The sequence below is a fragment of the Octodon degus genome, unplaced genomic scaffold, assembly GCF_000260255.1.
Source record: "Octodon degus isolate 3935 unplaced genomic scaffold, OctDeg1.0 scaffold00031, whole genome shotgun sequence".
NCBI classification, from domain to species: domain Eukaryota; kingdom Metazoa; phylum Chordata; class Mammalia; order Rodentia; family Octodontidae; genus Octodon; species Octodon degus.
This window is the reverse complement of record NW_004524607.1, coordinates 7,043,815-7,058,713: the sequence shown is the minus strand read 5'-3', so window position 1 is coordinate 7,058,713 and position 14,899 is coordinate 7,043,815. Positions and strand designations below refer to the sequence as shown.

The window sequence follows — 14,899 nt, the reverse complement described above, 5'->3', positions numbered from 1 at the left end:
TGTGTGTGTGTGTGTGTGTGTGTGTGTGTGTGTGTGTGGCCAGCTCAGCCCACCAGGGGGCGCGGCTGGCTGGCATGTGGTGCTGGGGGATTGAACCGTGGTCCCTTTGCTTTGCTAAGCTTGTTCAAATAGGTGCTTTAGACCACTGAGCCATCTCACCAGCCCCGCCCTGAGTATTATTTGTGCTAAGAAGCTTCACTGTGTCATGGCCAAGACCAGTACACACCGCTGCAGAAAGTTTTCTGGTGTTTTGGCCATGGGGATGGAGAAGGCGGGAAAAGGGGGGCTTATGTCTCTGCAGAAACCTCATGAGATACTTAGTGTGGATGCCACAGGGGGTCGGTTCTGGACTCCGCATCCCATCGCTGCCTTACCCGGTGCTCCACCTTAATCAGGGAAAACAAATGGAAAGTGTGAGTGTGTGCTATCCAGCTGTTGTATAAAACCTGTGTTTTTGTTTAAAAACCATCTTTACCTCCTGCATCAACGTCAAATCTACAGTATTCACACTTTCACTTCTATATTGACCTGTGTAATGGATCCAATTGTCAAAGAAGATGAATGTTTCAGAGAAGATAGTATTTGGTGCACATTCCAATGTATTTGAAAGTCTCATAACTTCATATAGCAACTTGAGCCCAAAAATTTCAAGGAGTGGATAAAAGCTATTTGCACTATGACCACATACAAAATTAACAGTAAATAAGGACAGGTCAGAGTTTCCTGTCACTTTCACATGGAAGTTTCTTTCTTTGTCATTACTGTTTATGCTAATGAAAATCTTTGTTCAATGCTATGTAACAAAAGGTTGGGCTACAAAGAATACTGAAATGTCTTAGTACCTTTGATGTATGATTTTATATCTACAGCCTTACAAAGACTTCTGGAAAGAAAAAAAAAACTGAAACAATTCATGAGAAGGGCTATTATGATTTCTTTGACTCAGTTTCATTTCAACCTGATAGAACTAGAATAAAAATCTCACACTTAAATAAATGAAAAGTTACCCACTGGTTCTGATGTTATTTCCAGGACTTTTAATTCTCCTTGTCTTGTTCATGTTCCTGTAACTATGAGAGAGCCTCGACTATTTCCCTTCATGCACACAGAAGAGAGTACCTTTATGTCAGGAAATTGGCCCAGATAGGTGTCCAGTGTCAGCAAGGACCCGTCCACTAGTTTTTGATGGAAGTCTTCCCAGAGCACATCGCATTTCTAAAAGAAATGAGAAATAAAGAGACAGTTGCTGAATTATTTTCATTGGATGTATTCCACAAAATTCTAAACCACCTGAAACTATAAAATTGGTTGAGTAACACTTTTCAAGCTATTAGATGTTGGAAAGAGTCTGGATTACTTAAGAATAAAATCAAATGTAGAGACACTTTGGCCACAACGCTAATTAACAGTATGGACTGAGAAATTGTCTCATTCAAAAATACATTTCTGAAAAAAAAATACATTTCTGATTCTCAGGGAAGGTAGAAGTTTCAAAAGCTCCCAGAAACAAATGGACTCTGGAGCTAAAAGACTTACTACAGTCTCAAAGAGACAGCTTTGCTTATTGGAAGAACTGTGAGTCATGAAATAGGAAATCAATCCAGGTAGAAACAAAAAACAAACCATTGCTGACGGCTTCGCGGAGTAAGTAGAAAATTTACAGTCACACTGGGAAGGGCTTTATGGCTTATGAAATATCAACTCCATAAGTAATAAACCCTCAGTGAATATTACTGTCAATATGTTAAGACACCGGGTTAGATATGTGTGGTGAAGGGCATTTAATTCTCATAATAGTTTTGTGTTAATCGGAAAAGACTTGTTATTTCTAATATATATAGAGAAGAGATTACTGAAATCCGAAGATGTCACATATGTTGGTCAAAGTCACACAGGTGATGAATGAAAGATCCATACTTCAACCCAGATGTCACACTTTGAAATCATAGCCCTTGGAGCCGGGGAGATGGCTCAGTGGAATAAGTGCTTCCCTGGCAAGTGCAAGGGCCTGAGTTCAATCCCCGATTCCGCAAAAAAAAAAAAAAAAAAAAAAAAATCATAGCCCTGAGTCTGTATAGTGCATCAGGGTGCCTTATCAAGGATAAGACTTTAAAAATGAACCTCCCTAAATCAAAGTTTTTCCAGTTAAACACAGGCAGTGTCTCACAGAATCCCAGAACATAGCAGATGCTCCACAACATAACACTGTATTTCTCTCACTACTACTTTTGGGGTCTGTTGCTTGCACATGACTCAGGCTGTAACCTTTATTTCTTTTTAGTAGTTAAACTTTCAATTTTAGCTGGTCACATGGCTACCTAGGATAGAGAGTCTATTTCTGAGACTCCTTTGCAGCTAGGTATAGTCATGTGACCAAGTTCTGACCAATGGGGTGTGCTTTTACCAAGTTTCCCAAAAGAAGGGAGTGCATCCATCTACCAGACTTTATCTTCCCTGATGACTGGAATGCAGACATGAGAGCTAATAGACAGTGTTCAGCAAGTCCTCTCAAGCAGCTGGAGACAGACTAAGGGCAGCAAAGATACACTTTTGTATTTGTGTGTTCACCATGCCATACCTACGCTTCTGACATCTATAATCCTCTCTTTAGGGGGAGAGATAAATTCCTACTTTGCTAAAAATAAATACTGTTTTTAATCCGCTTTCATTTCTTTTTCACACTTCAGAAACTAACTCTAATTGTCATCATCCCCAAATTCAGGAATTTTATGCAAATGGAAAATTTAAATGCACTGTAGAAAAGGCTCATCTTATGGTGTGCATAGATCCCCTAAACACAGTGCTCAATTCCTGCATCATCAAAAAAGCCCATATTTGCAAATGCTATGGGGCTAGCAGTTTTTAGGATTCTATTCCAAAATCCTGACAGTTTCAAAGACCAAGGTAGGACAGCAGCTATCCCTTTAAAGACTCAAGCTCAGAGGTGGCTTTTGCCATACATGAATTGTAATGGTGCAGCACTGTGAAAAGATGGCAATAGTAATTTGTTATTATTCTCTTAAAACTCCTCTTTTATGTTGAATGTTAAATAATCTGTAAATTATTTTACAGATAAAGTAAAACAATCTTACTTTATAATTTTAAAGTAAATTAAGCACTTAAAAATCTGATGTTGAAACACAGGGTCTTTCTAGTATAAGAAAATACAAAGGGGCCAGGGAGATAGCTCAGTGGAATAAGTGCTTGCTTGACAAGCGCAAGGTCCTCAGTTTAATCCCCGGTACCACAAAAAAAAAAAAAAAAAAAAAAAAAAAACAAGAAGATGAAATATCTTTATAATTGCATCTGAAAAAAACAATTACATCAGAAAATGATACGCAAAGAATGTTTCTGAAAAACTCACATCCTGGGCCAAGGAGATAGCTTAGTAGACCACTTGCCTGGCAGGCACAAGGGCTTGAGTTCAATCCCCGGTTCCACAAAAAATAAAGAAAGAAGAAGAAGAAAAGAAAAGAGGGCTGGCTAAATAGCTCAGAGGATTAAATCAATTTCAAGCAGGTGTAGGGGCAGGGGGTTTGATCCCCTGGCCTGCCATGCTGGCCCTGCTCCTGGGGTATGGGGAGATGGCAAGTGAGACTAGGCATGGTGTTGCATGCCTGTAATCCCAGCTTTTGGTAGGTTGTAAACAGGCAGATCACTATGAGTTCAATCTAGTAGTGAGACCCTGAACACCCTGTAGACCCTTCCCTAAAATACAAAAAAAAAAAAAAAAAAAAAATCCACGTCCTGAAAACTTTTGAAAGATATAATAGGGTCAACAGGAGTTTTTCTCTTAAACAGATCTCTGTTTATATTACAGTCCCAATGAGATTATGAAGAGCAATGTCAGGATAGCAGAACTGGCACAAGGCAGCCAGGGACTCCACAATTAACCCACTTTCCCTCCAACTGTGTAGATATGCAGCTCATCACAGTAGATCTCCCTGCGAGCTTGGGCGGCCAGATCTACTTCAGGTCTTCTGTACCTCCATAAGCTCCAGGGCCTCACCCCAAGTGGAGGCCAGGACAAGCAATTGTTCTTTCTTTAACACAGAATTTGGATGTGAGAGACCTTGTCACATCAGGAATCATAATTAGTGCACCAAGCCCCAACTGGGTGACATGGACATACAAGCTTCCTATGTGTTTTCACTACGTATAGTTGCTTTTCTCATTTTGTAGATAAGGAGACTGAAGCCCAAGAAGAATACATAGTCCAGAGTCATACAGAGCTACTTGCATCTGTTGCATTCTGCTTTGCACATAATGGTGTTGCCATCTGCTGACTTCCAGCCAGCCAGGTGGCTTTCAGTTACAAGCTGGATTTCAGGTCTTGGGAGATGTCTGAGGCCAAAGCTCCCTTGAGGTGAAACTCCTTTTAGCAAGCACATGGACAAGCTGGGGTCATAGTGAACCAAATGCTCTTTTGAGCTCTTGATCCAGCTTTTAGAAAGGGCTGGCTAAAAGAAGTTTGGGGTAAAGGAGGACATTCCAACATATAATCACACCATACTCCAGTTCCACTAAAAATGGGATGCTAAGGTCTGTAGGGTGGGCCAGAAAACTGGCACCATTATGTAGAAGAAAACCTTTAACCCACAGGTTGCTCTGCAAGTGCTACAATCACCTTGACCACTCACTGAGTTTGGGAGGCTCCAGGTAGCACACATTCATGCTGCCTTACAGGCACACGGTGTCCCCTTGAGATTAGGGCTGTGAACCACAAAGGGAGTTATCAGAGAACAAAACTAATGAGCAGGCCCAGTGGTCACCGCTGAGAAGCCCTGCCAGTCTTCCTGTGTCCTGCCGTGCTGACTCTTACCTCGCCAACCATTTTCACATCTTCCCGCCCATACCAGTCTGGCTCGTAGACTTCATGCAGGGACTCAGTGAGCTTCATGGAGGCCTCTTGCATGCCTGGTGTTGGAGAGAAACAAGTCCTGTTATAGGGAAATAGGTGAGAAGGCTCTTTTCCTTTCCAACGCCTTCCAAAGTTCAAGCACCCCCTTGAGTACCTGCTGTAAAAGCAGAATTTCCACACATCTGCAGGCACAACTTTCCAGGAGGAGCTCTAAGGCTCATCTCTTCACACTGCATATTTTCTAATATCTACATGAGGATGACATATACAGGGTCTTGGAAAAAAATTGACATAGTGTCCTGTTCTGAAATCTACAAGAATAACGCATCCTGCTCTCTGCGCTCTCACTTTATGAAATGGTATACAACTGTCAGTGCATTGACTAGTACTGGACCATAACACTACTCAGTTTTAGAAATAATATTAATCCTGAATAGCTTCAAATATAAGAAGTAAAGTCATTTGAGGTTCAATTAGAAAGAAAATAAATGGCCTTTCAGGGCATAAGACTTGAAGGTGGTTACATAGTTTAAAATAGTGAAAATGCACCATTTTGTATCTGTATATACAGAATAGTTAGGATAGATATACAGCTACTTTCACTTAATTCAATGAGAAGAAAGATTTGTACTAATACTGTTTGGACAGGATATCATGTCTGCTTCTTGTACTATGAATAACCACTAAGAAGATAACAATGTGCAATGTATTAATTATTGAAAATGTCCTATTAATCAGTTTTGAAACTGTCTCATTGATATCTGTTTCTCAATAAAATAAACTTTAATTTAATTTTTAAAAATATAATATAAAAATGCTTAGTGTAGCTAAAAATAAAGTTTTGGTGTCCTACAGTTACTAAAAAAAAAAAACAAATTAAAGCTTGTGTTTCCAGTATTATGAAATGTTATGAATATAATTTTAAATTAAAACTATCAGAAGGTTTAGCGTTCTTAATACAATAGGTCTTAAATTGTCATTAAAAGCACATTCAGTATGTACCAAAATATGGCTATTAATAAGAATAAGGATATGGAGCTGCTGAGTATGACACGGTGGTAAAATGTTTCACCAATGTCTTTTCTTGGCTCTGCTCTCTACCTGCCAAATCAAGGAAGCTAAAGTGCAAGTGCTGGGTTGGGATGGAGATAGCTCATGGTTGAGTCCAGAATAAAGGCAAAGGATGGGTTGGAGAAACACTCCTCCATCCCTTGACATTTACTGTTAGCCAGAAGATGGAACCTGGCCAAGCTGGTATCTTTGCTTTTGCCAATATGGGTTATGAAGGGGCTGGACAAAGGGACAGAAGGTAAAACTTAACACCAGGGGTTCAAAGATGGACACCATTTCTGAAACTAAAACTTGAAGCATGTGCTTGCTAAGCAGAAGGCAGCCAACTCTGAATTCAGCAATTAGACAAATAGGATAAAATTTTAAAAACTGAAATGATACCAGGGCATCTGTGAAGAATGTGTACAACATTCACCATGTAATTTGGTATATCTCATCATGCTTTTGCACTCTGTAGTCATAGATCTCACCCTTCCTTCCCTCAGTAGTTACAGACATATTTTGGGGTCTGATACCCTAAGCTCTAACAGCATCTCACAGGCACAGGAGGTGTGAAAGCCTATCTCCTTTTCTCCTTGAAGAGTATATCACAGACTTGGTGAAGGATGCCCCTGACAGCAAGGTGCGTAGTTCATATGGTTGAAGTGATTGGGTTTGCCAAATCAAGATATATAACAGCTAAATATGATTCAAAAACCTGTGTTTATCTCCTAACCCTCAGAAACCTATAGTAAAATATATTGTTACTTATGATGGGGTCAACACCCAGGTGACAGCTACATTTCCCCAGTGTCATATTCATCTCACTCAGCTATAAGTAGATCTATATCACAAAGTGTACCCCTAAAATTCATGCCAAAATCTAGGCACTAGCTGATGCTTTTCTATAATTCAGAGGCCAAGAAACTTCTGCAGCTTTCTTTAAATCTTTATCTTCAGTCTGATGGAAATTATAAATAGCAATGTGGATAGATTCATAACAATGTCTAAAGAGCACAAAACAGAAATAATGGCTTTGTAGGACAAATGACCTTCATGGTAAATAATAAAGCCAATGAAAGCTTAAAATAAAATCATCTAAGACTTTAGTCATTGAGGCCAAAAGCACAATATTGCAGTAAATATGTCCATTAGCAACCAAAAATAACCACTAGTTACTTTGTGGAAAAGTAGTGACAGACAATTTGAAAGAAGTTGTTTTGACATAGAAATTGTTTCCAGGCCATCTACACCTTCAGAAGCACTTTAACAGAAACACAGGCATATTCATCAGCTTTCTCTTTGTTGGGACACACTATCTGACATGCACAATTTAAACAATTTTAGATTGGCTCATGGTTTCAGGGGATCCAAGCCTTGATAGGCTGGTTCCAAAGTAGAAACTTCATGGCAGAAGGTGTGACAAGCTGCTTAGTTCATGGGACAAGCAGATAAAGAGAACAGAGCCAGAGCAGAAGGGCCCATGTCCAAAGACATGCCTCCAACACTCACCCAGACATCCACAAATGTGTTTTATTTATCTCATAGATGCTCCAAGACAGTCAATTGGCACAAGCTGAATCATCACTAAAGGTGAACCCGAACTTTTCTACCGAGGAATATAAAACATCTAGTAACTTAAAACTGCCATAGTTTGAATGTAGCTCCCAAAGCTCATACGGATCACTGTTCAGAGCTGAGAAGTTTAAGAGTGATTAGGTCATGCAGGTTCTATTCTCATGTGCATAATCACGTCGTGAGGAGGTCCCTCTAAAGGATGAGCTCGCCCATTTCTCATTGTGTCATGCCCAAGTGAGGCATGCCATCAAGTCATGATGCAGCCACCAGGCCTTGATCTTGGAATACCAGCCTCCAGAACCAGAAGCCCAGTAAGTTTCTGTTCTTTGTAAACTATTCAGAAGCACAAAAGACAAGAACTTTCTGCTAAAACAACACAATAGAAACCAAAAAAAGCTAAAATTCCAAATTCTTTCAAAATCATCCATCAATGTTAAAGTACAATGCATGCTAAATACTACCTCTGGCTCTTAACTATATCTAATACCCAATATTTTCTTAAAAGGATTAGTGGGTTCCAAAACTACAGAACAACGGAAGCAGCATCCTATGGAGGAGAGTTATTATTGTACTGTTGAATGGGAACTTCTTCCCTCTCTTCAAAATGCTAGACCTTTCCCAATGCCTTTCACGTAACATCCTCTGCTTCCATTTTCAGCCAACTTTCTGCTATTCTATTTTCATCCTGTAAGACTGGTTGCATAGATTGCACAACTTCATGAGTACTCAGCTTGTATAGCCTGCGGATAGATGCTCTGGTTAAAAATAACTTCAGTTCAAAGATGTTATGACAACAACCAGCAGCATCAGCGATAAACCATGAAAAGAATTTCTAAAATCTGGTGAGTATCTAGCAGTTTTGCCTCGCTGTTTAGAAGATAGATGTTTAAGAATCCAGCAGCTGCTTCTAAGGAAAGCAGGAAGGAAAATTCTTTGTCCTACACCCCAAAGAGGAAAACCAGTATAAGAGTAAGGATAGAAAAAATGAGCAAATACTGATGTGCTTCAGGCATCTTTCCCCTTAGGTCACACATGCACATAATGAGTCAACTAAAACTAGCACATATTAATCATTCACCTTGGGCCATGCTCCATTTGGAGAAAAAGGTTGTGTATTCATCACCCCTGTGTCTGGCCTCTGCTGCCACTCATGCAATGACTCTTAACTCCAAATCCTTCCTGGACATCACCGCTTGAAAGTCTAATCAGGACCACAAACTTCACTTGCCCGAAACCCTAACATTTCAACTTTCTTTTTCTGTTTTTACTCCTTCTTCTAACGTCCAAGAATGACATCCAATTGTCCCAGCTTGAAAACTGGAAATCATATTAGGTATGTCTTCTCATAGCGATTGTGTCACCCAGAGGCACAAATTCTGCTGGATGCTTGAATCCATTCCATCCTTTCCGCCCACTGCCACAGGCCTGCATTACCTGCTCATCCAGTATTATTTGAATTAGGCTCTAATCCATGGAAACAGTTTAGCAAAGCACTTGGCACCAGCAAACATTCAAATGTCAGCAATCATTTATGAAAAACATTTTTGGAATCATTGTGGCATAAGAATTAAGACCATTGTTTGCAATCATCCAGCTTTTGTTAAAATCTTGGTTCAATTTCAGTCCATCTGTGTGATTCTCAGGCAAATTATTAATCATCCTGAACCACCATTTTTTAAAGTGTAAAATACCAATAAATAGCAAGAGTCCTTGCCACAATATTGTATTAACAATTATACAAAATGGGGCAAATACAAAAGTTTATCTCAGTGTCTGGCACATAATACTTAATAAAGGTTGGCTATTGGGACCGGGGAGATGGCTCAGTGGAATAAGTGCTTCCCTGGCAAATGCAAAGGCCTGAGTTCAATCCCCAGTTCCGAAAAAAAAAAAAAATGTTAGCTATTATTAAACTATTAGACTGGACACCTGATAAAGTCCCTTGCAGTTTCACTTTCTTTGTAAGCTATCCAGAAGAACAAAAGAAGCTTAAAACAGAACTTATCTACTATTAAACACACACACACACACACACACACACACACACACACACACACACTAGAAAAAAATGCTAAAACTGCTAGTTTCTTTCAAATTAATCTGGCAATATTAAAGTAGAGTGTGTGCTAAATACAACCACTGGCATTTAACAATATCTAACATCCAGAGCTGTCAAGATAGCTCAGCATTCTAAAGCACCAGCTTAGGTAAACTTAGGCAAGCTCAGGAACCTTGGTTTGATTTCTGGCACAATATGCCACGCCAGCCCCACCCTCAGGGTGGGCTGAGCTGGCCACACACACACACACACACACACACACACACACACACATACCCTGTAAGTGAAAAATAAAACATTTTTCCTTAAAAAGAAATTCTAATACTCAATATTTTCTTAAAAGACTAGTTATTTCCAGAATTGGAGAACAATGGATTCTCTCTGTAGCCCTCACGATCTCAGTAGCTCTTTTTTCTAAGATGTTTTTCTGAACCTGTGACTTATTCATATGCCTCCAATGATTTTGTGACTCCCTTCTCCAGTTTGGAATAAAACCCCAAATGAATATCATACATAAAATCTTCTTTATATAAATTCTGCCACCTTTTCTAAGTTTCCTGCAACTGTGTTTCTGCTTGCACCTCCCTCCTCTACTTACTCCTGAAAGAGTGCAGGCTTTTCCTCCTTCCTGGCTCTCTGCCTTTTTCTCTAACTGGAAATGTCCCTTCCATCCACCACTTTCTACAGCACACTTAAGCCTTTAGTCAAGCACCATTATGCCTTCATCCTGGGTTCACTGAATAATAATACCTTCCTTGGAAGGTCCATTCCTGACCCAGCCCCCTAACCCTTGTGTAGTTAGAAATAACATGGCTTAGCTTTCAGCGCAACATTAGCTAACTAATAACTCTAGCCTGCTAATTACACTGAATCACAAAGATTTCTGGTGAATGCCACCCAGAGATCAGTGCTAATAAGAATAGAAGCCAGGTGTAGTAGCAAGGGGATTGTAAATTAGAGCACAGCTAGAGGAACCTAATGGCATAGTGAGACCATGGGTCAAAGTCAAAGAGTCAAAAAGAGCTGGAGACGTAGCTCAGGGAAAAGGCACTATGTTCACTCTTAAGGTGGAAGGCTGGGGGACTTATTTCGCCCAGTTGCATAGACTCAGTGCCTGGGCTTGGGGGTGGGGAAAAGAGCATTTTGTGAATGGAGAATGCAGAGCTGCAGAGAGGCTCAGTGCTATTCTCAAAGTGTCTGCCACCCAAAACTCTCCAAGACAGAACTCAGCCCCTCATATTGCTGCTAAAATGCTGCCCTGAGGCTGCCTGCACTACAGGATACCCCTTACACCAGCTTCTTTAAGAAAACAAAAATTAACCATGTAAGCAATTTGAAAATGCAATTTATGATCAACACCAGACATGTCTACTGTCTTTAAGTGGGTCCAAGTCTGTGTCCAAAGCCCCAAATATCTTCCAAGAATACTACTCATTGTTTGAGTCTCTGAAAAGACAGAGCACTCTGCAGCCAGGTAACTGAGGGAAATCCTAGCACCCACTGTCTCCTCGGGGCTCACATTAGCACAGAGAGGGCTCTGAGAAGCTCAGGAGCACCTCCATCCACATCCATTAGCAACTGTGGCCAAGATCACTCAAATGTCTCTCCTGGCGCATCACTCATTAACATCATTCAGTCAGCAAAGCCAAGAGCAGGGAAGCTGCTGTCACCCTTCCTCTTCATGTGGAGGAACAGCCATCAGAACTTGAAGCAACAGGCTGTCTCCTGCTTCCCTCTAGAGCTAACACCTCAGTAAAGAGAACAAATTGCGTAGACTTTGGAGAGAGAATCCACTCATTTAGTCCACAAATTTATCCATAGTTTTAAACATGGAGAACTATCCTATGCATGAAATAATATATCAGGTGCTTACACTCATATCATAAATCAATAATACTTAGCATGGGTTCTATTTTTCTGGCCAATAAACACTTGAGGTTAATTTGGGAGCAGTGAATTATGAGCTCTATGAAGCTGTGGAATTAAATTATCTAAGCTTACTTCTTTGCAAAAGCAAAATAAATTCCATGACATTTATCATATACCTGTGCTGGGAAGCTACAAAGAGGTAACAGGACTAAAGGGCTTAGCACAGAGCCTGTCACATAGCAATCGCTCAATGAAAACCAATAGTAGTAAGTTGCAATGATTCTCCTGTGATGAACTAGAATCCCTGAGATCAGTGCGCTACCACTGATTCAGTAGTTCAAAGGCACATAAGCAAGAGCCCAGGGGGAAAATGAGCACAGTACTGTCCTGACCCTATTGTTTACTAGGATGTGACCTAGGGCCAGTTGTTTAATTCTTCTGTGCTTCTCTTTTTAAAAATCTATGAAGTAAAGATAAAATGTAATTGCTTGAGAGGCTGAGACAAGATGATCATATGTGAATTCATGAGCTTGAGGCTATCCTGGGCAAAACAAGGAGGGGGAATGGGCAAGGAAAGACACAGAAAGAGTGAGAAGAGAGGAGAGAAAGGAGGACAGGAAGGAGAAGAAGAAGGGAGAGTAAGAGGGAGAAAAGGAAGAGGAAGAGGAGAGAAAAGAAGGAAGAAGAGAAGAAGAAAATAAAAGTAACTGCTTCATATAGTCATCACAGCATTACAATTATGTGTCTGGGACATGAAAAGCTTACACAAATTTTACTTAAGTATCAGTTCACTAATTTTATTCTAGGACTAATTTTTCATTAAAATTTTATTATTTCATGATTTACCAATATCCTTTACACTCTGTTTTACACTTTCACATTGAACTATGAGGATACATTCTTAGAAATGGAGCCACATCAAAAAGATTGCCAAAAAAAAACCCTTAAGGACACTCATGGAAAGGCCTTGCTAGGTGGCTCTCTAGGGAGCTATCCGGGTGATGGGACAGATGGGCCTTTCCCCCACGGATTTGCCAATGCTGTGTTCTGATACTTAAAAAAAAAAAAGTCTTTGAACATTTGGCACCTTCCTTTTGCGATTCTATAACAATCTTGGATAATGCCAGAAGATAATCATTTTTTCATATTGATTACCCATCTGTAATTCTTTTCACTTATTTTTCTTTGCAAGTGTTCTGCTCCTCCTTTTCTCAAAGCTGGAATCAAACTAGCATCTTACACATGGAACAAATCTTCTACCATCTGAGCCACACACATCCTCAGGCCTGCCTGTTTTTTATTTAACCATTTGATCTCTGCCTCGTTTACTTATTGGGCTCTTTCTATATTGATTTAATTTCCTTAAACATTGTGTCAAATGGTGATAATCTTAAACAGATCTGCAAGTCTTATGTTTTTATGAAACTGAATTCCTCAGTCTTTCTGGTTTTTGCCTTTTGGGGTACCTAGTAAAGAACCTGTCCATCCAGAGCTAGGGACAGATCCCTGCACTGCACGTAAACAAGGCTGCAAACACAGCTACTGTGAGCAAGTCATGGGCAGGCCCAAAGAAACCCTCTGCTGCCCCTGTGTCTTCCTTTTCCCAGCAGCAGGGGGGCTTATACATGAGTCTGTGCATGTTTTGTTCTTGGGCCCTATCCTCCCTTGGGCTGTAAGCCAACAACAGCTTTTCCTATGCAAGGTCTCAAGATCACTCCAACTAACAAACCTTCCTAGAAATCTCTGGCATGTGGGTGGCACTTATTCTTTACTCCCAGCATGAGGGCAGATGTATTTTAGCCTCCTGTGTCCTGACTGTCATTGCAATGGGAATTTGGAGGTAGGTGGGGATCAAGTACCCTACTTGCCAGAAAGCCAAATGGCTTTGAAATCAACACTCAATTCTATCTCTTGCAAATTCCAAGAACAACCTGTGCCTCAGAATAGGCAATAAACAATGCACACACATTACCTTTGATTGCTGCTAAATACCCTCGGAGCTCTCGCTGAAGTCTGGTACCCTCTGCCTGCAAAACACACAAACATAGAAATGCTAAACATCCTGTCTATATTTTTCATACAAACACATAAGAAGCAATGAAACCCAAAGTTTTTGCTGTAAAATATTCATTCCTTTTTATCAGTGCATATTAGTTATGCAGAATAATGCATTTCATTATGGCATAGTCACCCATGCACGCCACACATTTGGATAGCTTTTCCCCTTACTCTTTCTTGTCCCTTCCCCGCTTACTTCTCTCATCTTACCTAACAGTCTGCAGAGAGTATTTATGATGAAACAATATAAATATGTGGACAAAGACTAAACAAAGTAATAATATCCATCAGTCTAGATATATAGGGAGATTGGATTCCACTTAAAAGAAGAAGACAAATATGATGTTGCTAAGAGTAGAAATTACAAATTAAAGAGCTATCACTTCTCTTCATTTGGACACTTGGGGAACAACAGAACAGAACTGATCACCCCTGTTTGTTATGGCAACCATATGCGCATAGAACAAATAGCTGATACAAGCTGAGATTACGGTGTTTTGCACTGTCAGGGTATTTTAGGAACCCAAGGCTTTAAAGACTTAGAACAAAAAAAAATAAAATATCTTATTAATACATTCTATGCTGATAATATGTTAAAATGACAAGACTTCATTCAAGTTTAAAATTATTTTTCATGTGTGTGTCATAACCCTTTAAATGTAGCTCTTAGCACATCTTAAATTATGTATGCAATCTGCATTGTATTCTCAAAAATAAATACAGGAATTGTTACACCACAAATTTTGACAGATGAGCACTTTCTTTGTTTGAGACTTGGGTTAGCTCAATTTAGAGTCAGTCAAGGAAATGGCAACAGGGGAACAGATGGGAGGCAGGGAAGGAAAGGGAAATCACACAGTGTGTTACTGAGAAAGCTAATCCCTTTGGACAGGTGCAAACCAGTCACAGGAGACTCAGACAAACAGCAATACCCAAACACCCTACAGACACCATGAATGAGAGGAAGAAAGCTGAATGCTTATCTATCAATTCCTGTTGTTTATTGACCAGGGAGTGCTCAGGGGGAACCCAATCCTCTAGTAAATAAGTACGACCATCAGTAATGCAGCTTAAGTAAGCTTGGTGGGGTTTGGAAAAGGTGAGCAGGCCTGACCTCAGGATCTGCTATGCCACTGTGGCTGAAAATACTGAAACTGTATACATTTTAACTGTATGATCAGTCAACAAAACTGCAAAGAAAATGACTCCACCTTGAGTTCAGCAATAAGACAGCAACTATAATAGCTATATTCAATTGAACAGGTATGTGTTAGAATTTACCAGAAAAGGTATGCCTGCCTCCTTCCTCAATAACTTACAGTGCGGTAGGAGAACTAGAATAGCTAAAAGAAGAAGAAAGAAGAAGAAGAAGAAGAAGAAGAAGAAGAAGAAGAAGAAGAAGAAGAAGAAGAAGAAGAAGAAGA

The 14,899-nt window shown here is 40.0% G+C and overlaps 1 protein-coding gene across 2 annotated transcripts in view; it reads right to left on the bottom strand.

Annotated features, from left to right (window-relative positions):
• Amph (amphiphysin) overlaps nucleotides 1–14,899 on the bottom strand; it is a 227,983-nt gene that overhangs the window by 74,869 nt on the left and 138,215 nt on the right. For both annotated transcript variants that reach the window (XM_004629658.2, XM_023713540.1), the window contains exons 3-5: nucleotides 13,390–13,444; nucleotides 4,823–4,917; nucleotides 1,120–1,215 (exon numbers count right to left, since the gene is read on the bottom strand). In XM_004629658.2, the coding sequence (XP_004629715.1) occupies nucleotides 1,120–1,215; nucleotides 4,823–4,917; nucleotides 13,390–13,444 (246 nt within the window). The remainder of the gene's footprint in view (nucleotides 1–1,119; nucleotides 1,216–4,822; nucleotides 4,918–13,389; nucleotides 13,445–14,899) is intronic.